The 27,695-nt window shown below is 42.5% G+C and overlaps 1 protein-coding gene across 1 annotated transcript in view; it reads right to left on the bottom strand.

Annotated features, from left to right (window-relative positions):
• Positions 1–27,695, bottom strand: part of LOC122920026 (mucin-2-like) — a 126,271-nt gene that overhangs the window by 24,732 nt on the left and 73,844 nt on the right. Inside the window, exon 24 of the mRNA XM_044269235.1 lies at positions 15,451–18,116. Coding sequence (XP_044125170.1) covers positions 15,451–18,116 — 2,666 coding nt within the window. The remainder of the gene's footprint in view (positions 1–15,450; positions 18,117–27,695) is intronic.

The raw sequence follows: 27,695 nt of genomic DNA, 5'->3' as shown, positions 1-27,695 counted from the left end.
GTACCCTAATTTAAACAAAAAAATATATATATAATTAAAACCAAAAACCAGTGTTGTCTACCTCCTCCTCCACCGCCGCTTCCACCTCCACCGCCACGACCACCGCTTCCTCAACCCCCTACTCCATATGGACCTCGTCCTCCTAGATTAAGATTATTATTTTTTCTTTTCATGTATTTTATGTTATTTTAAGTAATATTCCCTATCCACACTTGCCATGCTCCTAACCACATTGTGATGCCATTTGCAGCCCTCTAGCCCTTTCCATCACTTTTTTAGAGCCATTTTAGTGCTCCAAAGTTTGGGTCCTCATTGACTTCAATGGGGTTGGGGTTCGGGTTCAAGGTCAAGTTCGGGTCCCGAACTCGAACTTTTTTGTGAAGTTTGGCCGAACCTGTCTAACCCGAACATCCAGGTGTCCGCTCATCTCTAGTCATCGCCTCTGGAGCAGCACCATAGTGTAAACAAAAGTACTTTCTCCATTCAAGTGAATAGAGCGAGTACTTGTAATTACACTGTACTGGGCCAGCCAGTAGTTGTAGCAGCAAGCCACAGTTCTACATAACGTATGATGTAGAACTGTTGATGTCTCACTGCTTCTCTCCATCAGAGCTGGATAATGTCAATGATAGCTCTGAGTTTGACACAGTGCCTTTGAGCCAGGTCTCAGCACATTCCTCCTGCACCTCCTCTTTGCAGCCCCAGAGAAGCATTTCATTTTTACTATCTCTGTCTTCATTGCCCCCTCCTAGTGGGGAACCTACTTTTTCCCTAAGAAGAGGCAACAACACACCATGTGCTATGGAAAATACTTAAGATAGTCTTCCTGTTGATGACTTGTGTGAAAAGCATAAGCATTTGGACTGCCAAGAGGAACAAGTTCAGATGGGGAACCTGATGCATAGCTATGTTGGTGGGGGTGGTAGTGGTAGTAATGGCACTTGTAGACACGGTGGTAGGGGCAGTAGTAGACACGGAGATGATGGCATGTTGGCAAATACAGAGGAAGGAAATGTGATGGGGAACTAGGAGCCCAGAATGACGTACCACAGTCTGATAAAAGTAGTGGGGAGGATGAGGACTATTATAATGACTGTGTTGGACAGGACTTGGGAGCAAAATTGGTGTGCCTAGCAGAAGGTTACATCAGAGAATTCTGGTGACCCCAGAAAAAGCAATCAATAGCAGCAGGAAAATGGCTAAAACCTCCAAAAGAACTGCCAGGGCTAAATCTGCTTCTATTGTAGTCAGCTCAGGAAAGGGTGATGTCGCTGATACTGTGGTAGTATCTCTCATAAAGCTAATTTTCTCCACAAGGTCAACACAGAAAACCACTGCCGTGTGTAAGATCTGCAGGATGAAAATAAGCCATGGGTCTACAAACATAGGTACAAGGGCTCCTTTGCAGCACATCAGACACCATCACCAGATCCATTGGGAAAATTTAACTGGGCAGCATTTGGAACAAGTCTGTCCTATTTCTTCTGGTCTACTTTGTGGCAGATACTACTACTCTCCTTAAATGGCTGCAGATCTCCTGTCTTATCAGTGAGGTTCCACACTGCACTGCAGCTGCTGCTGCTCCCAAGAAGGGATAATTAATTGACATTTGCATACAAGTCACAGTTTTTTCTGATACTACTGTGTGTGTATAAACACCAACAGGCATTTGACCACAATATGGGAAAATTATTGGAACATTTTGTTGTTTGTCTTGGTTTTAAAAGGTTCCATTCTCAGCACATGAAGTGGCTCACTAGATCTTGTGGGAAGATAGAACTGGCCTGGAATCGGAACAAGACTGTCTTCTTTGTAGCAACCAGACCTCATCGACTACCAGTACAGCGTCCTTCTCAATTTCATCATTAGTTACTTGTTCTCTGGCTTAGACTCCTCCTCCACTCTGTCGTCAGTCGTCAATAACGGAATGTCCGACTAGAAAACAACTCTACAGTCTCAGCAATCGGGTTGTGATCAAGCTAAACTCTCATTTGATCAAATTGCTGGTGGTGCAGTTAATTACCACTTGATTGTGGTAATTGTAGTGCATTTTCTTGCCTTCACCCAAATATTATTCATCACCCAGTCAGTAGTACTTCCAGCTATATAATCTGTCTCATAGTTCGGAAAATGTGGCACTGTTCCACACCTTCACCAAAATGTTTTTCATCAGGCAGGCATTATTACTTCTTGCCAGCTGCCCCCAACGAAGGCACAATTATTAGAACCTTTTAATATTCAAAGCATAACAAATCCAACAGTGCAGTGTGTTTTTAAACAATTTGTTTTCTAACACCGTCAACCATGCGTTTAACTACAGCTATAGATGTCGGTGTCACGCTGACATTATTTATTACTGCTGCCATTGAGCTTAAAAGGGAGGTGGAAATTAAAAATAAAGATAAAAAGAGAACAAAATATTTTAATTAAAAGTCCTAGAATACCTCAAAATTTCATATAGCAATTTTCAGACCAAAAATTACATTTTTGGACTGATTTGTAGTGTTGGTCGAGCACCAAAGTGCGTGTGTGCTCTGGTGCTCGAGTTGAACACTTCGCGATGCATGGGTGCTCTACAGAGCACCCGAGCACAATAGAAGTCAATGGGAGAACTCGAGCATTAAACCAGGCACCCCCTGCTCTGAAGAGGATGGTGTCGGGACTCTAGTCCGGCTTAGGAGTTCCTGCTCTGACTCCATATATAGCTATGTCTATATATGGAGTCAGTGCTTGGGTTACACCCAGTGTATTAAAATCTAATTTAGCCTCTATTTCTGAAAAGTTTCTGGTGGGATTTGAACTCACAACCTTCTACATTACTGCCAAGAATCTTAACCACGACACTATACAACTACATGGTCAGTTACTTAAAAAAATAAATAAAAATATGGAACTTCTGCTGTATAGTAACATACTAACATAGTACATAAGGCCGAAAAAAGACATCTGTCCATCCAGTTTGGCCTGTCATCCTGCAAGTTGATCCAGAGTATAGGAATACTTACTACTAGTAACAGCAGAAGTCTCTATTTTTTTTTTTAAAGTAACTTGACATGCAACTGTATAGTGTAGTGGTTAACATTCTTGGCTGTAATATAGAAGGGTGTGAGTTCCGAATCCCACCAGAAACTTTTCAGAAATAGAGGTTAAATTAGATTTAAATACACTAACTCGCTCAATAAATACACTAACTACACTAGCTTGATATTTGGCCGAGCATAGCAATGCTCGAGCCGAACATGCTCGCCCAACGCTCCTAATTTGTTATGATCAGACCTAAAACGTATTTCAGGAAATTTGCTCATCTTTAGTACACTTAGAAACTTTACAACAGTTTTTTTATTTATTTTTATGTGCACTTGTACAGTCGAGTTTAGTACAACTGTGATGCAAAAAAATATGTTAGCTAGTGTGTTTATAATTTTTGTTATGTTAATTGGACTGCTAGCTGTCTCCTACACATTACAAAAAAATGCATTGAAAGGCTGCAGCCCAAAGACATACATTATCTGGAGTCTGGCCCTATCCTAAAATTTTCTATTATCTTCCTTAAAGATTAACTAAACGTTTAATTAACTTTTTGGTAAAATGTCCCTAATGCCCTAATTATACTTTTTGTAATGTACTTTATTAATGCATTTTTTATTTTTCATAGAGATATTCCACCCCCGTTCCCCTAAAGCACACCATTTCCTGTGCGCATTGTGGCTTCTGCCTCCCCCCCTCCGAGGTTTACTAAATCCTGGCATAGTACATGGGTACCCTGTAGCTATGTGCTATACCAGGATTAGCTTAGTAGAGCTCAGCTAATCCTGTCATAGTACATGGTTACACGATACCCATGTGCTATGCCACAATTTAGTAAACCTCTGGAGGGGCACAGGCAGGAGCAGCAATGCACACTCCTACCAGTATTCCATACACTGCGGCCCCATTTATAAACGGTACAGCCTGTATATGGCCCAGAATAAACATGGCTTCCCTGGCTAGGATCATGTATACGGCCTATAACTAGAGATGAGCGAATCAAAGTTGAAGAAGCGGAATTCATTCTGAATTTCAGGAAAAATTTGATTTGCACTGAATCTGAATTTCCTCACGCTTCATGGTAACGAATCACATTTTTTCCTAAAATGACTGCTGCACGTGTTAGGACATGGAGCAAGGGACTCTGGGAACGAATGATCACCCACAATGCCATGCATGCATCCAATCGCCAGCCAGCCCTGTGATGTCACAGCCCTATAAATAGCATCAGCCCATCTTGGATTCTGCCATTTTCCAGTGTACTTAGTGCAGGGAGAGATGTCAGCAGTTGCTAGGGATAGTGGTAGAAAAGACTTTAAAACTTTTATTTTGCTGTATAGAAGTTCATGTAAAAGATATGGAGGAATCATTTCACAGTATTGAAGCAGAACAGGGTTCAGTAACAGAGTTTGCAGCCTGGGTAATAGGAACAATGCTTTTGCACCTTGCTGCACTGACTGAGGATCCAAATTGCCATAATACAGCTCTGTAATTCCAGCAAACCGTTCTTGTTATGGCAATGCAAGTGCTGTTTGATATAGCCATTAACACGGTTTATTACAAGGAAATATTTCTATGTCTTATTTACCCTTATGCGGTGCAGTTATATGTTCTAAAGCATTTTTGGCTTGTATTAGTAGTTTATTAGCCGTTGTGTGGTGAAGTATAGAAAATTACAGCCCTTTTTGGCGTGTATTAGTGGCACAAAAATATATATTATTTGCCATTCAGTGGTGCAGTTATATGTTCTAAAGCCCTTTTTGGTGTGTATTAGTGGCAAAAAAATATATATTATTTGCTGTTCAGCGGTGCAGTTACATGTTCTAAAGCCTTTTGTGGAGTGTATAAGTGGAAAAAAGTAAGGGCTTATTTGTTATTCAGCAGTGCAGTTATATGTTCTAAAGCCCTTATTGGAGTGTATTAGTGGCAAAAAAACTGTATATTATTTGCTGTTCAGCGGTGCAGTGACATGTTCTAAAGCCTTTTGTGTAGTGTATAAGTGGAAAAAAGTAAGAGCCTATTTGCCGTTCAGTGGTGCAGTTATATGTTTTAAAGCCCTTTTTGGTGTGTATTAGTGGCAAAAAAATATATATTATTTGCTGTTCAGCTCTGCAGTTATATGTTCTAAAGCCCTCTTTGGCGTGTATTAGTGGCACAAAAAAAAGTATTTGCCGTTGTGTGGTGAAGTAAGAAAATTACAGCCTTTTTTGGCGTGTATTAGTGGCAAAAAAATATATATTTTCCGTTCAGCGGTGCAGTTATATGTTCTAAAGACTTTTGTGGGGTGTATAAGTGGGGGAAAAAAGGGCCTATTTGGCCTTCAGCACTGTAGTTATATGTTCTAAAGCTCTTTTTGGCGTGCATTAGTGGCAAAAAATATATATTCTTTGCTGTTCAGCGGTGCAGTTATATGCACTAAAGCCCTTTTTGGTGTCTATTAGTGGCACAAAAAAAATAATATTTGCCGTTCAGCAGTGCAGTTATATGTTCTAAAGCCCTATTTCACCTGTATTAGTGACAAAAAAATATACGGTATATTATTTGCTGTTTAGCGGTGCAGTTATATGTTCTAAAGCCTTTTGTGGCGTGTATAGGTGGAAAAAAGTAAGGGCATATTTGCCATTCAGCGGTGCAGTTATATGTTCTAAAGACCTCTTTGGCGTGCATTAGTGGGAAAAAAAGGGTTTATATTAGTCATTATGTGGTGAAGTGAGAAAATTACATACTTTTTTGGGGTGTTTTAATTTCCTTTTTGTTTATTTATTTGATCTAACAGTATGTCAGACAGAGAAGTGCTGGGCCCTGCACAAGGGAGTGGCAGAGGCCTAAATACTTCTGGAGCAGGCACAGGTCGCAGCAGAGTAAGGGGGCATGGCAGCAGGAGTCGCAGCGAGAGGCCTGAGCTCCCGGTGTCATCTAGCGGTCGTGTCTTGACCAGCAACCCAGCAGTTCTTGAATGGTTGACTCCACTTCATCCCAAGTGACATCAGACACCCACAGGCAAAAGTCAGTGGGTTCATCAGACACAACCCTTAGTTTGCATGGCCCGGGAGCAGGCCCTGTGCCCTCACCTGTCCTCAACTCGCCTCTGTAATTTTCTGTTCCCTCAGCCAGAGAAGTATTATATGCTTTGGGCTCAGCACCACTATACAACGAGGACGAGCTACTAGAGGACAGTCAGCAGCTACTGGCCTGCCAAAATGTGGAGGAGACATCCCCTGCTTCCTCCAGTAGGTTGGCAAGTAGTGATAAGGAGAGTGGCGTGGGAGTTGGTGTTGCGAGTGGTCAGGCTCCTGACCCAGAGACTGTTGAGAAGGACATCAGTGACATGCAGACAGTACTCAATGATGATGATGTAGCTGATCGCACTTGGGAACCAGGTAGCAGCTTAATCATCATCAGGAGAAGAGGGTGGAAGCTTGCCTGTGAAGCAGCGGCGGAGCCAGCAAGTCGCTAGCGTTACTGAGAGTCAGCAGAGTGGCAGCAGTGGGTGGTCGGGAGCCAAACGTTCCCGGGGTAGACCACCCACTTTGCAGGAGCCTATCTGCCCGGAAATTAGTGGTGCAGTGGTGTAGTGGTTCACAAAAGCAGCGATGGTAGCAGTCAGTCAGTGTGCAGTGTTGGAGGTAAAATCACCTACTTGGTGGTGTGGCAGTTTTTTATTAAGCCACCGGAGGAGGTAAACATAGAATCTGTAGGCAGAAGGTGAAGTGTGGCCAGGGTGCCAATGTTGGCACCACTGCCCTGCGTCAACATATGCAGCATCAACATAAAGTGGCCTGGGAGAACCGTGGCTCCGATGTGGTGGTCCAGCCTGCTGCAGGAACCGCTACATCACCCAGGGGCACGCAGTCGATTTCAGACAGTCAAGGCTTCATCACCTCAGCCAAGGGGAGCTGTCTGTTTTTCCCATCATCTGCTGGTCTTGATGCTGCTGCTTCTCCTCCTACTCCTTGTCAGTCATTCCGTCAGCAATCGATTAACAAAGCGATTGCCAAGAGACAACAGTATGCGTGCACTCATCCAACGCGCAGAAGCTGAATGTTCTCCTGGCCAAGTTGCTGGTGCTGCAGTCCCTCCCTTTCCAAGTAGTGGACTCTGCACTTTTCAGAGAACTGATGGCTCGTGCCGAGCCAAGGTAGAGAGTCCCAAGCTGTCATTTCTTTGCCAAAAAGGTAGTACCATCCCTACACACACATGTAGAACAGAAGGTGGGTCAATCCTTGAGCCTGTCTGTGTCTGCCAAAGTGCATGACAGCGCCAAATGTGGAGCTGTAACTACGGTCAGGGACAATACATGTTGTTTACGGACTACTGGGTAAATGTGGTTCCTGCACAGTCACACCAGCAACTTGGCCAGGTGACTCCGCTTCTGTCTTCATGTTCTCACGCCGTAGGTCCTGCGACAATGTCCGCCTCTGCCTCCTCATCGTCCACTGTGTTCTCAGCCTCCACTGCAAGGACAATTCAAAGTGGCCCTCCAGCATACCACATGTGCAGGGCATGGCGGTGTTACGCTGTAATGAACTTTGTTTGCTTGGGCAAACAGAGTCACACAGGGGAGGAACTACTCCTTATCCTTCATCAAGAAATCAAATCCTAGCTCTCTCCGCAACAACTCAAAATTAGAACCATGGTGACTGACAACAGGAAGAACATGGTGTCACCGCTGCGTCAAGAAGGGCTGAGCCATGTGCCCTGCAAGGCACATGTGTTCAATCTGGTTGTCAAGCGGTTCCTGAAGTCTTCCACCCATCTGCAAGACATCCTAAAGGAAACTTTGCCTGCACTTCAGCCACTCGTAAACTGCAAAGCACACCCTCCTTGAGCTGCGGCGGCAGAACTGTATCCCCCAACATAGGCTGATATGTGACGTTTCCACCCTTTGGAATTCCACCCTCCATATGTTGGACCACCTATATGAACAGAGAAAGGCCATCAACGATTTCCTGATCATCCAAGCGGACAGGAGTACTGCCCTGTGTAACTTCGATGTTAGCTAGTGGCAGCTCATGCTTGACACCTGCTGTTTTCTCAAGGCCCTTGAGGAGGCCACGTTATTTGTCAGTCGCCAGGACTATGGAATGAACAATGTCATTCCATTGCTTCATGTCCTGGAACAGATGCTTTTAAATCTGGATGGTCATGGGACTGGAGATGTGGTGCCTAGATCTCACGGCCACATGATCTATGTGGGGGCTAAACTGGAGGAAGAGGAGGACAATGGAGCACAAGCAATGTGTAGCGAAATGGGTGGTTTTTCTACACAGGTGACAGTAGAGGAAGGGCATGAGCAGCCAGAGGAGCTACATGGCGATGAGTAAGAGGAGGCAGAGGACCCAGCCACACCATGGCAGATGGAGGCAGGAAGTCCTAACAAGTGACTTGCACAAATTGCCCGACGCATGCTCACTTGCTTGCGTAGTTACAGCCAAATTGTAACTATTCGGCCAAGTAATGACTTCTGGCTCTCCACCTTGCTGGACCCTTGCTACTGGTCCGAAATGGGGGCCTTTTTTACACCCACTGGGAGGGAGGACAAGGAGGACAAACTGAACTACTATAGAGACATCCTAAGTAGTCAGTTGGCCGCTGCCTATCTGCGCCATCGTCTATCCTCTCACAGGCTCCTGTTCCTCTGCAATGGCTGCTGTGGCAGGGTGGGGGAGTAGGAGCAGTTCCAGCGCCATCAGCAGCAACTTGAGTCTAGAGTCGCTGATGAGCAGCTTTCTTTACCTGCCTAGTGAAGAAACTACTCACCAGCAGCAGCAGCAGCTAGACCTTAAGCAGGACCAGAACCAGCAGGTGGTGGCATACTTTGAAAGCACCCTGCCACCCTATATTGAACATTCGCTGGACTACTGGGCAGTCAAACTGGATATGTGGCTGCAAATGGCAGAGTTTGCCCTGAAAAAGCTGTCCTGCCCAGCCAGTAGTGTGGCATCAGAGCAGGTGTTTAGTGCGGCGGGGGCCATAATTGCCCCAAGAAGAACTCTCCTGTCCACCCAAAATGTGGAGACTGACCTTTGTCAAGATGAGTCAAGTGTGGATCAGCCAGGATTTCCACCCACTAATGCCTGATACATCAGACTAGATCATCCATGGTGCCACACCAACACTTTGACAAAAGAGACCGGTTTCTTCTGGCTAGCTGCCTCAGCTACTAATCTGATGCTGCCACCCGCCTGATGCCACACATCTAATGCCAATTGCTCCTTCTTTCACCCATCATCTTTAGCTGGTACTGGTATTGCCACCCACTCCCCACTCTGTCACCGGGTCACTCTGTGGTCTCCTGATGCTGCTGCCACTTCCACACTATGTCACCTTGCTACTCTGTGGTCTCCTTATGCTGCTGCCACCTCCACACTATGTCACCTTGCTGCTCTGCGGTCTCCTGATGCTGCTGCTATCTGAAGACTATGTCACCTTGCCACTCTGTGGCCTCCTGATGCTGCTGCTGCCACCTCCACACTCTGTCATTGTGCTACTCTTTGATCTCCTCATGCTGATGCTGGTTCCACCTCCACATTGTCATTGTGCCACCCTGTGGCCTCCTCCTGATGCTGCTTCTGCCCCCTCCACACTGTCATTGTGCCACCCTGTGGTCTCCTCCTGAGGATGCTGCTGCCGCAACCTCCACACTCTGTCATTGTGCCACTCTGTGGCCTCGTTATGCTGCTGCTGCCACTTCCACACTGTAATTTTTTTACTCTGTGGCCTCCTGATGCTTCTGCCACCTCCACACTGTCATTGTGCCACCCTGTGGGCTCCTCCTGATGCTGCTTCTGCTGCCGCCATCTCCACACTCTGTCAATGTGCCCCTCTGTGGCCTCCTGATGCTGCTGCCACCTCCACACTGTCATTGTGCCACTCTCCTTTTCCTGATGCTGCAGCTTCTGCCACCTCCGCACTCTGTCATTGTGCCATTCAGTGGCATCCTGATGCTGCCACCTCCACACTGTCATTGTGCCATCCTGTGGCCTCCTTTTGATGCTGCTGCCACTACCTCCACACTCTGTCATTGTGCCACTCTGTGGCCTCCTGATGCTGCTGCCGCCACCTCCTCACTGTCACTGTGCCACCCTGTGGCCTCCTCCTGATGCTGCCGCTGCCACCTCCGCACTCTGTCATTGTGCCACTCGGTGGTCTCCTGATGCTGCTGCTGCCACCTCTACACTGTTATTGTGCCAGTCTGTGGCTGTCACGTGCCGGGGGACCCCAAGAGGGACCTCCGGGACAACATATGAGCAGGACAGTTAGGGAGGAAGACTAATAAATCTTATGAAGCATCTGTCTTTACAGAGGAAGAGGTTCTAAGTCATCTGTCTAAAATTAATACAAATAAGTCACAGGGGCCTGATGGGATACACCCAAAGCTATTAAAAGAGCTTAGCGGTGTACTAGAAAAACCATTAACATATTTATTTAACCAATCACTGGTAACAGAAGTTGTCCCAAAAGATTGGAAATTAGCAAATGTTGTGCCCATTCACAAGAAAGGTAGTAGGGAGGAATCAGGCAACTATAGTCCAGTAAGCCTGACATCAATAGCGGGAAAATTAATGAAAAACCATACTTAAGGAGAAGATTGTGGAACATCTAAAATTCCATGAATTGAAAGATGAAAAACAGCATGGGTTTACTTCAGGGAGATCACGTCAAACTAATCTTATTGATTTTTTTGATTAGGTGACTAAAATAATAGATGGCGGAGGTGCAGTAGACATCGCTTATCTAGACTTTAGTAAGGCATTTGATACTGCCCCACATAGAAGGATTATCAATAAATTGCAGTCTTTGAGCTTGGACTCCTATATTGTTGAATGGATTAGGCAGTGGCTGAGGGACAGACAACAGAGGGTTGTAGTCAATGGAGTATATTCAGACCATGGTCTTGTTACCAGTGGAGTACCTCAGGAATCTGTTCTGGGACCCATATTGTTTAATATCTTTATCATCAAAATTGCAGAAAGCCTTGATGGTAAGGTGTGTCTTTGCTGATGATACAAATAATTGAAACAGGGTTGATGTTCCTGGAGGAATACACCAAATGGAAAATGATTTAGGAAAACTAGATATGGTAAAAAATCTGGCAACTAAAATGTAATGTTGATAAGTGCAAGATAATGCACCTGGGGTGTAAAAACCCAAGAGCAGAATATTAAATCAGTGATACAGTCCTAACCTTAGTATCTGAGAAAAGGGATTAGAGGGTCATTATTTCAGAAGGTAGGCAGACAATGTCATAGAGCAGCAGGAAATGCTAGCAGAATTCTTGGGTGTATAGGGAGAGGCATTAACAGTAGAAAAAGTGAGGTGCTCATGCCGCTCTACAGAGCACTAGTGAGACCTGATTTTGGAGTACTGGAAACCATATCTCCAGAAGGATATTGATACTTTAGAGAGAGTTAAGAGAAGAGCTACTAAACTAGTACATGGATTGCAGGATAAAACTTACCAGGAAAGGTTAAAGGACTTCAACATGTAATACACCTATAAACATAGGGTTATAAATAGACACGTGGAGAAACAACCTCCATATATCAAATGAGTAACCACGCATCCAAAGATAATTAAAAATATATACTCTTTATTACTTTCACAATATATATAATATAATAATGTTGATGCAATAAAAAAAATTGATCATAACAGCAGCATATGGTAGGTCAACAAACAGCACAAAAGTACATTCAATATATTAGGAATGTTGTTCCACACATCCAACCAAACGTACAAAAGTACAACTGCTGGAATTTAAATCTATCAACCATGTCCCATGTAATCCATGGGGCTAGAAATAAAGTGCAAACAAGAAAAAAAACAACAACAAGTAGGAATATAATACAGACCGCAAGCTGATGTGACCTCCAATGACTCCCCTATCCATTTTTTTATTGCATCAACATATATTATATTATATTATATATATATATATTGTGAAAGTAATAAAGAGTATATATTTTTCATTATCTTTGGATGCGTGGTTACTCATTTGGTGTAAGGACCTTAACATGTATAGCTTGGAAGAAAGACGAGACAGAGGGGCTATGATAGAAACTTTTAAATACATAAAGGTAATCAACGTGGTAGAAGAGGAGAGAATATTTAAAAGAAGAAAAACTGCTACAAAAGGACATGGTTTTAAATTAGAAGGGAAAAGGTTTAAAAGTAATATCAGAAAGTATTACTTTACTGAGAGAGTAGTGGATGCATGGTATACCATTCCCGCAGAAGTGGTAGCTGCAAATACAGTGAAGGAGTTTAGGCAGGCATGGGATAGGCATAAGGCCATCCTTCATATAAGATAGGGCCAGGGGCTATTCATAGTATTTAGTATATTGGGCAGACTAGATGGGCCAAATGGTTCTTATCTGCCGACACATGTTTCTATATCAAGGCAAACAGGCCAAGGACCAGGAACACATAACTTATTACAAAGGAACCAAGACACTTGACAATGACTATAACAGAAGACCTCAAAGTACTGAAACGGAACAGTGGGTGAGAACCCACTGCGCCACTGAATAGCAGTACTCTGAAGGGGAGTAACTAAGCAGCTACCTGGTCTTCACTAGAGCCTCAGATGGTGAGAATAGGCTTGGGCCGTTAGGGTAGTTGCCAGGGACTACTCCAGAGAGTAAACCGAGTCAGTGGCAGCAGGATCAGACGACAAGGAGATACCAGACAAGGTACCGACAGTACATAGAGTCCATGGACAATCAGGAAGAACGGAGCAGAGGCAGAAGCAGGTACCTGCGTCCCAAGCAATAAAAGCAAGGCAGTCCCTGGAAAAGCTGCACAGAGACAGAGAATGGGCATATGGGCATTCCCCCTCCAGGGAACACAGGAACCCTCTTCCGAAGGCGGACATGAACAGACATGAATGGAACACCAGAAGTAGTAAGGACTGCCAGACAGACAATAACAGGACATAGATCAGACGCAGATAAGATTTTCTAGGCTCAGACGCAGATAAGCTTTGCTAGGCTCAGACGCAGATAAGCTCTGCTAGGCTCACACGCAGATAAGCTCTGCTAGGCTCACACGCAGATAAGCTCTGCTAGGCTATATAAATACAGGACACATACAAGGCAAGGTAGAGGGCATGAAGACAAAAATTCAGAACCAGGCGGAACACACCGAGCTGTAGATGGTAGGACCCCTTGGGTCAGTAGAAAAGGGCAAAACCTGGCAAGACAAATGTAGACAGACAGACCACACAGAGCAGAAGGGTGAAACACCTACAAGGCAAGACAGAACAGACTGACCAAGACTGACCTCACAGAGCAGAAGGGTGAAACACCCACAAGACAGGACAGAACACACTGAACAAGACTGATCTCAACACTCCACGCTCAAAGGCAGAAATAGCAGCCTAAAAAGTGCACCTGAAAGGACACACCCAGTGACCGACCGGTTAACCCCATCAGAATCAAACAGGGAGGTACCAAATTAGGTCAGGGTTAATCAGAAACCACAGCATACCAAGCTGTGATACAGGATGTTGCCCCTAGCAACCAGCATTCACAGAACACCGCAGCCAGAATGCAAAAGTGCAACAGACCTGACATACCCACGGGTAGACGATACGGCCAAAAGGGGGTACACACACACACACGGGCAGGTTCACCGCAGCCAGCACGCAGCCAAAATAAACCAGCCTACACGGAATCACCCATAGGCAGTACGCAAAAGGTGTGCAGCCAGCCTGCACGTCAAACCATGTCACAGTGAACCGCACCCTGACATTGGCCTCTCATGCTGTTCCCACCCTCCCCACTTTATGACTGGACCACTATTTTGCCTTTCGGCCTGGCTGATATAATCATTTATTTGACCCTTCTTCTGATCTGTCAGAAGGAAGGAAAAATGAGACGTTCAACGGATCCTGCTTATGTAACATCTGTAAGGCCTGCATGACATGGTACCTATTTTACATCAGAATTGGCTTATGATTTGGTAGCCAAAGCAGGAGTGGGTACAAAACACAGAAGACATGCAAATATTCCATTCATATGTCATCTCTGCTTTGGATCCACTCCTGTTTTTTTTGGCTTTAGCAATACTGATGGATTACTGACCAAATGCTGACCGAATGAAGACGAATGCTCAACAGACAGGATCCGTTTTTGGGAATTATTGTTCTGACGGATAAAAGGAAGGGCAAAATAATCAGTGATGTCAACACAAACTTACTGCTGACACCCTCTCCACTCTGTCGGGGGGGGGGGGGGGGAGGGGGGGGCTCTACTTGTATAAGAGTTTAATAGAACAGGTTCTGTAGACATCTATGTGGAATCAGCTGGCGACGGTGTAAAAGGAGTGCACTTCTTCTTGATGCTAACATTGACCTGTAAGGCTGAGTTCACACTTGAGTTATTTGGTCAGTTTTGCCCCAGGGACTGCCCAAATAAGTGAAGTGTGCAGTGATTCTAAGAGCGACACCTGTCATCTACATGTCATATGGACTCACAGTATTATTTCACTACCACAGCAGACTCCCTATGCACGTTACTACAAGGCACAATATTTCTTCTTTTGAATTTGTATGAATTTGAGAACAAAAAAATCTCTGTATGCCTTTTAATAAAGAGCTCAGCCCTCTTATAGAACCGTAATATGGCTGTGTACATCAGCCCAAAAGGGGTTGTCTATCTTCATCAAATGGCATTTATCATGTAGAGAAAGTTAATACAAGGCACTTACTAATGTACTGCGATTGTCCATATTGCCTCCTTTGCTGGCTGTTTTCATTTTTCCATCACATTATTCACTGCTCACTTACAAGGGTTACGACCACCCTGCAATCCAGTAGTGGTGGTCGAGCTTGTACAAGATAGGAAAATACCTTGGCATATGCACACTCCCGCAGTCCTGGCCACCAGAATGGCTGACCCCTTTTCCTACAGTGTGCAAGCATGACTACTGCTGCTTGACTGCAGGGTGGTTATAATCCCTTGGTACGAATAGTGTATAATGTGATGGAAAGATGAATCAAGCCAGAAAAGGAGGCAATATGGACAATCGCAATACATTAGTAAGTATCCTGTATTACCTGTATCTACATGATAAATGCTATTTTCTAAAGTAAGAAAACCCCTTTAAGGGTTTGGCTACAAGTAGCAGGTGCCTTCCTCCAATTCATGCAGCTTTATGACATATTGCTCTGGTTTTGCAATGCTCAGTTAATGTTTTTTGCAAGTGCCTCATAAAAAATACGTGAATCATAACATTTAAAGAGTTTGCTGGAACATTTCCTCAAACTTTACTGATTTGCAAACTAATTTGGTATTTATTTATCCCTAGAATACATTGGGAGTGGGAAGATAAGTGAATCAAATAGATCATTTCACTCTGCTCTTAGTATCTATATAATTTCTACCCCACACACTGACAATTTTTTTCCAACGCACTTACCTTTCTTCCATAACAACCATGTGGTGCTGTAGATGCTGCTTTTGAATATGTAATTTGTGGAGTTGATGCTTTTCTAATAGTGGTTTGTACTAATGTTTTGGTAGAAGATGGTGGTGCTGTTCTTGTAGTAGTCTGATTAGTTTTTGATATACTGGTAGTAGCTTCAGTTTTTTTTATAGTATGATGACTGGCTGTTGTCATGGTCATTTGCATTGAAGTTTTCAAAGTTAATAATGAGGAGCCTGTACTGGTTCTAGTTGTGGTAGAGTGAATAGTTGTTTTAGGAGCAGTAACCATAGTAGTAGCAGTTGCAGTAATAGGAGAAGTTACTGCAGTAAGCTGAGTCATTGTCATTGAGATAGTAGTAGATGGAGGAGTAGTTTTAGTTATGGTTGTAGTCCTTGGTGATGTTTTAGGAGAAGTTACTGTAGTAATCTGTGTAGTTGTCGTTGAGATAGTAGTAGATGGAGGAGTGGTTTTGGTTGTGGTTGCAGTTGTTGGCGATGTTTTAGGAGAAGTCACTGTAGTAAACTGAGTAGTTGTTTTTGTTGATGCACTGGTAGATGTAGGAGTGGTTGTGGTTGTAGTTCTTGGTGATGTTTTAGGAGAAGTTACTGTAGTAAACTGAGTAGATGTTGTTGAGATAGTAGTAGATGGAGGAGTGGTTTTGGTTGTGGTTGTAGTTCTTGGTGATGTTTTAGGAGAAGTTACTGTAGTAAGCTGTGTAGTTGTCGTTGAGATAGTAGTAGAAGGAGTGGTTTTGGTTGTGGTTGCAGTTGTTGGTGATGTTTTAGGAGTGGTTACTGTAGTAAACTGGGTAGTTGTTTTTGTTGATGCACTGGTTGATGGAGGAGTGGTTGTGGTTGTAGTTCTTGGTGATGTTTTAAGAGAAGTTACTGTAGTAATCTGTGTAGTTGTCGTTGAGATAGTAGTAGATGGAGGAGTTGTTTTGGTTGTGGTTGCAGTTGTTGGCGATGTTTTAGGAGAAGTTACTGTAGTAAACTGAGTAGTTGTTTTTGTTGATGCACTGGTAGATGTAGGAGTGGTTGTGGTTGTAGTTCTTGGTGATGTTTTAGGAGAAGTTACTGTAGTAAACTGAGTAGATGTTGTTGAGATAGTAGTAGATGGAGGAGTGGTTTTGATTGTGGTTGTAGTTCTTGGTGATGTTTTAGGAGAAGTTACTGTAGTAATCTGTGTAGTTGTCATTGAGATAGTAGTAGAAGGAGGAGTTGTTTTGGTTGTGGTTGCATTTGTTGGCGATGTTTTAGGAGAAGTCACTGTAGTAAACTGAGTAGTTGTTTTTGTTGATGCACTGGTAGATGTAGGAGTGGTTGTCGTTGTAGTTCTTGGTGATGTTTTAGGAGAAGTTACTGTAGTAAACTGAGTAGATGTTGTTGAGATAGTAGTAGATGGAGGAGTGGTTTTGGTTGTGGTTGTAGTTCTTGGTGATGTTTTAGGAGAAGTTACTGTAGTAAGCTGTGTAGTTGTCGTTGAGATAGTAGTAGAAGGAGGAGTGGTTTTGGTTGTGGTTGCAGTTGTTGGTGATGTTTTAGGAGAAGTCACTGTAGTAAACTGAGTAGTTGTTTTTGTTGATGCACTGGTAGATGGAGGAGTGGTTGTGGTTGTAGTTCTTGGTGATGTTTTAGTAGACGTAACTGTAGTAAACTGAGTAGATGTTGTTGAGATAGTAGATGGAGGAGTGGTTTTGGTTGTGGTTGCAGTTGTTGGTGATGTTTTAGGAGTGGTTACTGTAGTAAACTGGGTAGTTGCTTTTGTTGATGCACTGGTTGATGGAGGAGTGGTTGTGGTTGTAGTTCTTAGTGATGTTTTAAGAGAAGTCACTGTAGTAAACTGGGTAGTTGTTTTTGTTGATGCACTGGTTGATGGAGGAGTGGTTGTGGTTGTAGTTCTTGGTGATGTTTTAGGAGAAGTCACTGTAGTAAACTGAGTAGTTGTTTTTGTTGATGCACTGGTAGATGGAGGAGTAGTTGTGGTTGTAGTTCTTGGTGATGTTTTAGGAGACGTTACTGTAGTAAACTGAGTAGATGTTGTTGAGATAGTAGTCGGAGGAGTGGTTTTGGTTGTGGTTGCAGTTGTTGGTGATGTTTTAGGAGTGGTTACTGTAGTAAACTGGGCAGTTGTTTTTGTTGATTCACTGGTTGATGGAGGAGTGGTTGTAGTTGTAGTTCTTAGTGATGTTTTAAGAGAAGTCACTGTAGTAAACTGGGTAGTTGTTTTTGTTGATGCACGGGTTGATGGAGGAGTGGTTGTGGTTGTAGTTCTTGGTGATGTTTTAGGAGAAGTCACTGTAGTAAACTGAGTAGTTGTTTTTGTTGATGCACTGGTAGATGGAGGAGTGGTTGTGGTTGTAGTTCTTGGTGATGTTTTAGGAGAAGTTACTGTAGTAAACTGAGTAGCTGTTGTTGAGATAGCGGTAGATGGAGGAGTGGTTGTGGTTGTTACAGTTCTTGTTGATGTTTTAGGAGTAGTTACTGTAGAATGCGTTGTCATTGTTGTAGAAATTGTGGCTGAAGGAATCGTTTTTAATGTTGCCGTGGCATATGAAGTTGAAGCGCAGTAGTGAGATTTTTTAATATTACAACTATTACTGCAAGTTTCTATAATAGTGCAACCGGAGCTATCTGTTATGTTGGAAATAATATTGCCTAAAAAAAAATAAAAAAATAAAAGTGATGTAAAATGTAAAAGCTACACATATATCCCATTTAATTGATGAAATGAATCAAGAATATTCACTGACGACAAAGATTGCCTTGAAAATGTTGAGGAGTTTAAACATACTGGCCCAGATTTCCTAAGCAGTTTACACAAATCTTTGGCATAACTGCAGCAAAAAAAAAATCACAAATGGTGATTTGGTCTCCAAGAATAGTTTAGACCACATTTACAAAGCAAAGCAAGTGTAAACGATACACATTTTAGAAAAAAGTAAGCCTACTCATAGCATAGACTTTATTTTATTGTCAAAAAGTTCGAAATATTGAAAATGTATAAATGAGATATGTGACTTTTAAAAAAAAAAATGCTGAGCTCTCCAATTACCTCTAGTGCTTAGACTTGAATAACATACCCCAGTCTTAGCAATTGAGGTCATTAATGAACTTTACATTATATAGTCATTAATAGAGATGAGCAAAGTTTAAACAAAATTCAATTAAAAAATGCAAAAACGCTTCGCCAAATTTTTTCTGGAAATTTGCTTAGTTCTGAATAATTCGTAACAAAGCGCATTAAATCAGCTATATCCTGGCCTGCAGGGAGAGTGTATCTCTGTGTACATCACTGTGCATTGCAAAAACATGCATAGCTAGCCCTTTCTGGTAGTGAAACAGTTACTGTAACAGGCAGGAGGACACCCCAATTTGAGAATCAAGGCCTAATAGAATTTCTTATGAAATAAAAAAGGAGGACACCTCAATAACAGTAGAACAGGACAGATTATTCACCCAAATTTGAGAATCTAAAGGAAATAGAATTGTTTATCTATTTAACAATGTGGACACCCCAATAGCAGTAAATTAGACAGATAATTCACCCAAATTTGGGAATAAAAACGTAATAGAATTAGTTATCTATTAAACAAGGAGGACACCCCAATAACAGTAGAACTAGAAAGGTTATTTACCCCAATTTGAGAATCAAGGCCTAATGGAACTGCTTAGCTATAAACAAGGAGGGCACCCCAATAACAGTTATATTAGACAGCTTAATCACCCCAATTAGATAATCAAGCCCTAATAGAATTGCTTATCTATTAAACAAGGAGGACACTGTTCATGATCTCAAAGATACATAGTTACATAGTACAGTTGAAAAAAGACATACAGTATGTCCATCAAGTTCAACCAACAGATAGAAAGGGATGTAAATAAAGGGAAGGGGAGAGGAAATCTGAATTCTACATTCTTATGTAAGGATTATGTTATTTAATTGTAAGAACTCATCTGAGGGTATGACCAAACGGTGCGGTCATAGGGATAAGGGGCATGGACATGCTGCGGTATAGTACCTTGCAGGCAATTAGTCCACAGCTTATTTAAGTAATGAAAACCATACTGTATTGTCGGTCTACATTGTTAATGGCCATGCAGCACCTTCTATGCTGAGTGACCATTTAAAAAGCAGAGCAGCTATACAGATTGGTCTTTATTAGTTAACCCTTTTTACCCCAGGCCAGTTTTTACCTTACTGCCCAAGCTTATTTTTGCAAATCTGACATGTGGTACTTTATATGTTAATAACTTTGGAATGGTTTTACTTATCTAACCGATACTAAAACATTGTACTTCATGTTTGCAGCAAATTTGGGTTCATATTTTTTTTTTCCTTTACCAATAAAAAATAAAAAAATTAAGAAAATTTGGAAGAAATTAGCAATTTTCTAAATTTTTTATTTTCTACTTTAAAGACTTGTAATACCTCATAAAATAGTTATCAATGAACATCCCTATATGTCTACCTTATATTGGCCTCATCTTATTTTTTGGACCTATGAAGGCTTAGAAATTTAGAAGCAGTTTTTCAAAATTTCAAGAAAATAATATGATATGGATTTTGGAGGGCAGATTTTGTTGAAATCGTTTTTGGATGCCATGTTGTATTTGAAGAGACCCTAAGATACCCCTACAGTGCAAGGGATGGCTTTTGCAGCGCAGATTTTGATGGATTGGTTTACCATGTTGGTATTGAACAGTCTCTAGGGGTACCAGTGCAACAATATTTTGACAACTTTTGCTTATTTTTTGTGGAATGAGCTGCCATCATCATTAGTTCTATTTTGGGGTACACACAACTTTTTGATCATGTTTTATTTCATTTTTGCCATTGCTTTCAGGGTTTTGTTATTGCAGTGTATACTGTGCAGAAGAATGACATGTTATAGCTATTTTGTTGGTCAGTATGATTACAGAGATACCACTTTTACACAAAGCATTTTTATAAAGAAAAATAATATTTTTGCGTTGCCATTTTCTTAAAGCCACAATTTATTTTTATTTTTTGGGCAATTGTCTTATATAGGGGACTTGTTTTTTTGTGGGATGAGATTGTTTTCATTGGTATCATTTTTGGGGTACATTTTTTTTACAATTTTAATTTACTTAATTATGGGAAAATGATTGCTTTTTTATTTTACTTGAAACTTTTATTTTTTTATTAGGTAAAACACTTTTTGGGAGGTTCTGATCCCCTCTACAATCCATTACAATACATTGTATATTGTAATACATTGCCTGTCAGTGTAATACACTGACAGTGTGACTATGAGACACAGAATGGACGTTAGAGAGGGAGCCCCCTCCCTCCACAAATCCTGCACATGCCGCAGTCACCGCTCACCGCAGCATACAAGGGGTTAATACACTGGCAACGGTGAATTCACCAATGCTGACGTGAACAGCAGGGTCTCGGCTGTCAAGAACAGCTAGGCCCCTGCAGCTGATCAAGCGGGCACAGCTACTGCACCAGCCTGATCAGGCCCGAAGAATGGCACTGGGCGGCAAGTCACGTCCCACTCCGCCAGACATGTATAATATGACGCTGGTTGGGAAGGGTAATGTAAGAGGCAGCAATGGCCTAATTGGCACGCAGCTCAGCCGCTCCCCGAACACCCCACAAAAATTCCTTGTGGTTGCTATGTAATTTGGCAATATTACATCCTAGAGATGAGCAAAGTATTAAAAAATGTGATTTTGTCATTTTGCCTAATTTTTACCGAAAATTTGCTTTGAACCAAATTAGTCATAAAGCATGTTAAACAGGCCTATCCCAGCCTGCATTTAAAGGGCTTCTGTCACCCCACTAAACCGATTTTTATTTTTTTGTCTACTTATAATCCCTATCCTGCGATATTGCTATACCTTATGTTATTAATAATTTTCGTTCAGTAGATTTTGCAAAAAAAATACTTTTATGATATGCTAATTACCTTTCTACCAGCAAGTAGGGCGTCAAATTGCTGGTAGCAGCCGCAGAAAACCGCCCCCTCCTCTTGTTGATTGACAGGGCCAGCCGCGATCTCCTCCTCCGGCCGGCCCTGTCTTCTCTTTCGGTGACGTCATCGGCGCAGGCGCACTGAGGGAGAGCTGTGGAGGCGAGCTTCCTTATCTCAGAGCGCCTGCGCCGAATCAACACAGGCGCACAATTTTTTAAATGCTGACAGGGACGGCCGGCCGGAGGAGGAGATCGTGGCTGACCCTGTCAATCAACACAAGGAGGGGGCGGTTTTCTGCGGATGCTACCAGCAAGTAGACGCCCTACTTGCTGGTAGAAAGGTAATTAGCATATCATAAAAGTAATTTTTTGCAAAATCTACTGAACGAAAATTATTAATAACATAAGGTATAGCAATATAGCAGGATAGGGATTATAAGTAGACAATTTTTTTTTTATCAGTTTAGTGGGGTGACAGAAGCCCTTTAAACTTTAGGGAGAATCTATCCTGGTGTACATCACTATGCAGTGCAGCAACATGCATAGCTAGTCCTTTCTGGTAGTGAAACAGTTACTGTGCTTCAGAATGACAAGCAGGCCACATATATGGCCATGCACATCATTGTGCAGGCCATGAACATTCCTAGCTAACCCCTACCTAGACAAAAAAATTCATAAGGCATCCTTTCGTAAAACAAAAATAAATAAAAAAAATGCTGTGTGTTCTTGCAGGTGTCCCAATAAATCTTTAGTGGAACAAAATAAGGACATGGAGGCAACGCCAATAAAGTAGTAGAGAAAAAAAAGGTTATTTTTAATCCATGTTAAGGTAGTGCAAACACATGTGTTTAAATACCATCTGTTAGATATAGAATGAATATGCGTCACTATTAGACTTAGTTTAAACTTTGCGTATTTGATCAGCTATTGTCAGCCCAAAGCAGGTGCAGGTCAACCAGCAGAACAGCTGAAGATCTATTCTTGATAGCCAATCAGAGAATAGGTTTGACTCCTAAATTTGCCTCATAATAAGTGAGGAACCTAATTGACCAAATAACAGAAGTGGGAACTCTGCCTTAGGCCTCTTTCACACGACCGTTTTTTTTTTCCGTTTTGCGGGCCGTTTTTTGCGGTCCGTATACGGTCCGTATACGGAACCATTCATTTCAATGGTTCCGCAAAAAAAACGGAATGTACTCCGTGTGCATTCCGTTTCCGTATTTCCGTTTTTCCGTTCCGTTTAAAGATAGAACATGTCCTATATTTGGCCGCAAATCACGTTCCGTGGCTCCATTAAAGTCTATGGGTCCGCAAAAAAACGGAATGCATACGGAAATGCATCCGTATGTCTTCCGTATCCGTTCCGTTTTTTGCGGAACCATCTATTGAAAATGTTATGCCCAGCCCAATTTTTTATATGAAATTACTGTATACTGTATTTGCCATACGGAAAAACGGAACGGAACAACGGAACGGAAACGGAACCACAACGGAAGCAAAAAACGGAACAACGGATCCGTGAAAAACGGACCGCAAAACACTGAAATGGACATACTGTCGTGTGAAAGAGGCCTTAGGCCTCTTTCACACGACCGTTTTTTTTTCCGTTTTGCGGGCCGTTTTTTGCGTTCCGTATACGGTCCGTATACGGAACCATTCATTTCAATGGTTCCGCAAAAAAAACGGAATGTGTTCCGTATGCATTCCGTTTCCGTATTTCAGTTTTTCCATTGAAAGATAGAACATGTCCTATATTTAGCCGCAATTCACGTTCCGTAGCTCCATTAAAGTCTATGGGTCCGCAAAAAAACGGAATGCATACGGAAATGCATCCGTATGTCTTCCGTATCCGTTCCGTTTTTTGCGGAACCATCTATTGAAAATGTTATGCCCAGCCCAATTTTTTATATGAAAATTCTGTATACTGTATTTGCCATACGGAAAAACGGAACGGAACAACGGAACGGAAACGGAACCACAACGGAAGCAAAAAACGGAACAACGGATCCGTGAAAAACGGACCGCAAAACACTGAAATGGACATACTGTCGTGTGAAAGAGGCCTTACAGGTCAATGTTACCGTCAGGTCAAATTTATCGGCTTGGACTTAACTGTGCAGTGGCCCAAAATTCAAGGAGTGGCCCCATGACAGCGGGGAGGGTGTCAGCAGTAAGGGTCCATTCACACGTCCGTTTTTTCTTTCCTGATCTGTTCCGTTTTTTCAGGAACAGATCAGGACCAGATCTGGACCCATTCATTTTCAATGGGTCCTGGAAAAAATCGGACAGCACAATGTGTGCTGTCCGTTTTCGTTGTTCCGTTCCGCATGTCCGTTTAAATATAAAACATGTCCTATTCTTGTCCTGAAAAATCGGATCCTGGTACAATGCAAAGTCAATGGTTCCGCAAAAAACGGAAGACATTCGGATGTCATTCCGTATGTCTTCCGTTTTTTGCGGAATCCGTTCCTGGAAACACATAGCAAATTTTTTTTTATTTTTATTTTTTCATTTTTTTTTCAAAGAAATCCAAACAACTTTATTTGATTATTGAAATGTATACATGTTTCCGTTTTTTGCGGATCCGCAAAAAACGGATGACATACGGAAGCATTTTCAGGAACAACGGATCCGCAAAAAACGGACCGTTTTTCAGGATGAAAAAAAACAGGACGTGTGAATGGACCCTAAGGCTGTGTTCACATCACTGTTTATTTTTCAGTTCTTCTGATCTGTCAGAAGAACAGCCTCAAAAAAGCGGATCCCGAGGATCTGCCTTCACACCATCAACATTTGGTCAGCATTTGATCAGTATTGGTAAGGTGAAAACAGGAGTGGGTCCAAAACAGAGATAACATAATGGAAATATTTGCATGTCTTCTGTGTTTTGGACCCACTCCTGCTTTTGGCTTCCAAATGATGTTCAAATTTTGATGCTAAATACTGACCGGGTGATAAAGGCCTCATGGTCAATTTGTGTGAGTTTTTTCCATTTGCCTCTGAAATCATTTTTATTCAGATGAAAAAGAAGTCCTGCATGCATGAAATTTCCTCACTGTTGACTGCCTGCCACTGTCTTTATAAAGCCATGTTTCCTGAGTAGTAGACAGTTTACCCTGGTAACATTTACTGTAGCTCCAGATCTCCCACTGCTTCCACTGTGCAGGGTCATCATCATACTGCCACCCTGCTGCTGTCTCACGTGCCTGCTGCCACACTTACCCCCTGATGATGATGCCACTTTTTCACCCAGCTCCCTCGTGCGATTGGCTTCATCATCAACTAATATTCGTTTGTCACTTATGTCACCCTCACCAGTCACATGGCCACGTCCCTGACTACTCAGTTTAGGTGCTCCCACCCACCCAACTGTCATCATGCTAGTTGCACGTCTAAGGAAGGACTCAGCAGACCTCTGCTCCAAGTCTGTGCTGGCTTGTAGCTGCTGACTGTCCTTACTAAGCTCATCCTTGCTGAAAAGTGGAGCAGATCCGGCAGCATGCATCACTTCCCAAGCAGAAGGATCAGCAAAAGAAAGAGGCAGTTGCAGGCAGTGAGGGCACAGAGGTTGTTCCTGGGCAATATCAACTAAGTGTTGTGTCAGATTAACCCACCAATTCCTGGCTTTGCATATCTGCTGTCACCTGAGATGATGTTGAATAGTGAGTCAACCATTCCAGTATGGCTGGATTGTTGGTTAAAACACGACTGCTGGATGACAGTGGAGGCTCGGGCATGTTGCTGCGGCTGCTGCTACCACAACCCCTTCTTCTGCTGCTACTTGTGCTGGCTACAGCAACATTTTTGCCACTGCCCATTCCTTTTGAGGGCCCAGGCAACTGTCTATTGTCATAGTTTACAGTAACTGAAACAGTACTGAAACAGATGAAGTATGAATGGCACAGCAGATAAACTAGAAAAACGTGCCTATATATTACACCGCCTTTTAACAATGAGTCTGATGCACCATACATCTATGTATAACTGAACATATTAATTATTAATAGTGCACCAGATTAACTAGGTACACGTACCTATATGAGACTAAGTCTGATCACAGTCAGCCTAATTATAACAGAGCAGATTAAGAATGAATGGCACAGCAGTGGAACAAGGAGCACAGGGTGATTACACTGAGCCTGCACTGTCTCTGCAGTGTCTATGCAGTCTCCCTATGTTCTCCCTACAGTGTATGAAAACTCTCCCTACAATCTCCCCACACTGTCCCTGCACTATCCCTATCCAAGATTCTACAATTAAAGCTTTGTTATACTCTGTCCCTAGCATTTGGCACATCAGTCCTTATATCTCCTCCCTGGGCTTCTTACTTTTACTGTGTAACAAGTGTAGCAACTATTTTAGGAATAAATTGATTTGTTACAATGAAGCGAGAGGAAATTCGGATTTGTTGTGAATCAAAGTTTTCCTGAAAATTGGATTGATTTCAATTTGTTTCACTTCGATTCGCTCAATACTACCCACAAGTCTATTGCTCCTTTATCTATAACAGTATTCTGCTGGCCTTAGAAACAGCTTTACATATTACATGATGTTATTTAGTTTATGGTCTTCAAGTACAATCCCTTTTCTACATGTGACTTTACAATTTTTGTTACTTCCCCTAGGTCAGATGTTGCATGTAGATTGTGAGTACCCAGTTGCATAACTGTTCATCAGCATGCAGCATGGTGGCTCACCGGTGTCCTAGGTTTGAATCTGACCAGGGCCCACATCTGCATAGACTTTGCATGTTCTTCCCATCTTTTCTCCCACTTAAATTTTTTTCAAAATTAGCTTCTTGTAAAACTGAGTCTAGTGGGTTTTGAGGTTGCGTGCCTATATGGCAGTTGCTGACTTTCCAGGCAGTTGTCCTAGCCACATAACTGACATTGTCACATTTACAATGGATGCCCAATCAATCAGAGTCCAAGTCAGCTTGGTGCATTAGAACTTGTGGGGATACTTTAGGGGGATCATTATAACAACTGTAGGCACTGTAGAAGGCATTATTACTAATTAGGGCACATTAAGTGGGTCCTTATGAACACCTCCTGAGAGCACAATAGGGGCCTTATTATTACTGGGGGCACTACAGAGGCCTTATTACTACTGTGGACATTATGGGGGCTTTATCACAACTGGGAACCCTATGAGGTGCTTTATTACTACTGGGGCACTATGGGGAAATTATTTCCACAGTGGGCACTATGGGGGTGTTATTAGTACTGATGGCACAATTGGGGGATTGTTGTCCTTGGGCACACTATGGAGGGAGCTACTCCTACTAGTTGAACTGGAGGTACTCTCAGGGAGCATTATGACAATTGGGTGCACTGTAGGGAGTACTGTTACTAATGAGTGCACTTTGGGAGAGAGTGAGACTTTTGGGAGCACTATTACTGTGGGGGACTATCTATCTGGCGCTATCATTTCTGCAGTTTCTTATTTGGATGCATTTTGGGAGCACAGTATTGAGGGTTGCAGCATGATGTGTATGTAGTGTCATGGTATTGATGACCTATCCTCAAGATGGGTCATTAATATCAGATCATTAGTGGTCAAACACACAGCTGCCCCACTGACCCACCTGTTTGAATAGGCTGCAGGCATCACAATGTTTATCTGCAAACCGTTTATATTGTAGCCGGGTAGCAGTGTAATTACAGATGTTCATCCCCATCAAGTGCATGGGAGAGGAAGCTGTAATCACACTGTACTACCATTACAAAGTATATAGTGTACAGGTAGATGATCCAACGCTCACATGAGCCTCTTCAACAGCTGATCAGCAGGGGTGCTGGATGTCAGACTTGGATTAACAACTTGAAACTGTATTAACAACTTTCTATAGAAGAAGATATAACATAAGAGCATGAAAGATTATCCAAATTCATATCAAATGGGGAATAGTATAGTTTTGGCAGTAGATTTTTACTTCATGGACATCAATCAGGACAGCCCCAAAAAATAGGTGCCAGCAGGAACTTTAGTCGTATTGGCTTCCTGGATCTTGGGAGTCAAAGTCAATGTACAGTACTGTATAATAACAGCACTTTACAACAGATGTCATACTCTTAAATGGGTTGTCTCACTTCAGCAAATGGCATTTATCATGTATACAATGTATTTTGATTGTACATGTTGCCTCCTTTGCTGGCTTGCATCATTTTTCCATTGCATTATACACTGCAATTTTCCATGGGTTACGACCACCCTACAATCTGTCAGCGGTGGCCGTGTTTGCACACTATAGGAAAAAATGCTGGCCTCTCTGGTAGCTAGAACCATGGGAT

Source organism: Bufo gargarizans, chromosome 10 (assembly GCF_014858855.1).
Source record: "Bufo gargarizans isolate SCDJY-AF-19 chromosome 10, ASM1485885v1, whole genome shotgun sequence".
Lineage (NCBI taxonomy): Eukaryota > Metazoa > Chordata > Amphibia > Anura > Bufonidae > Bufo > Bufo gargarizans.
This window is presented reverse-complemented; position numbering and strand designations above follow the sequence as displayed.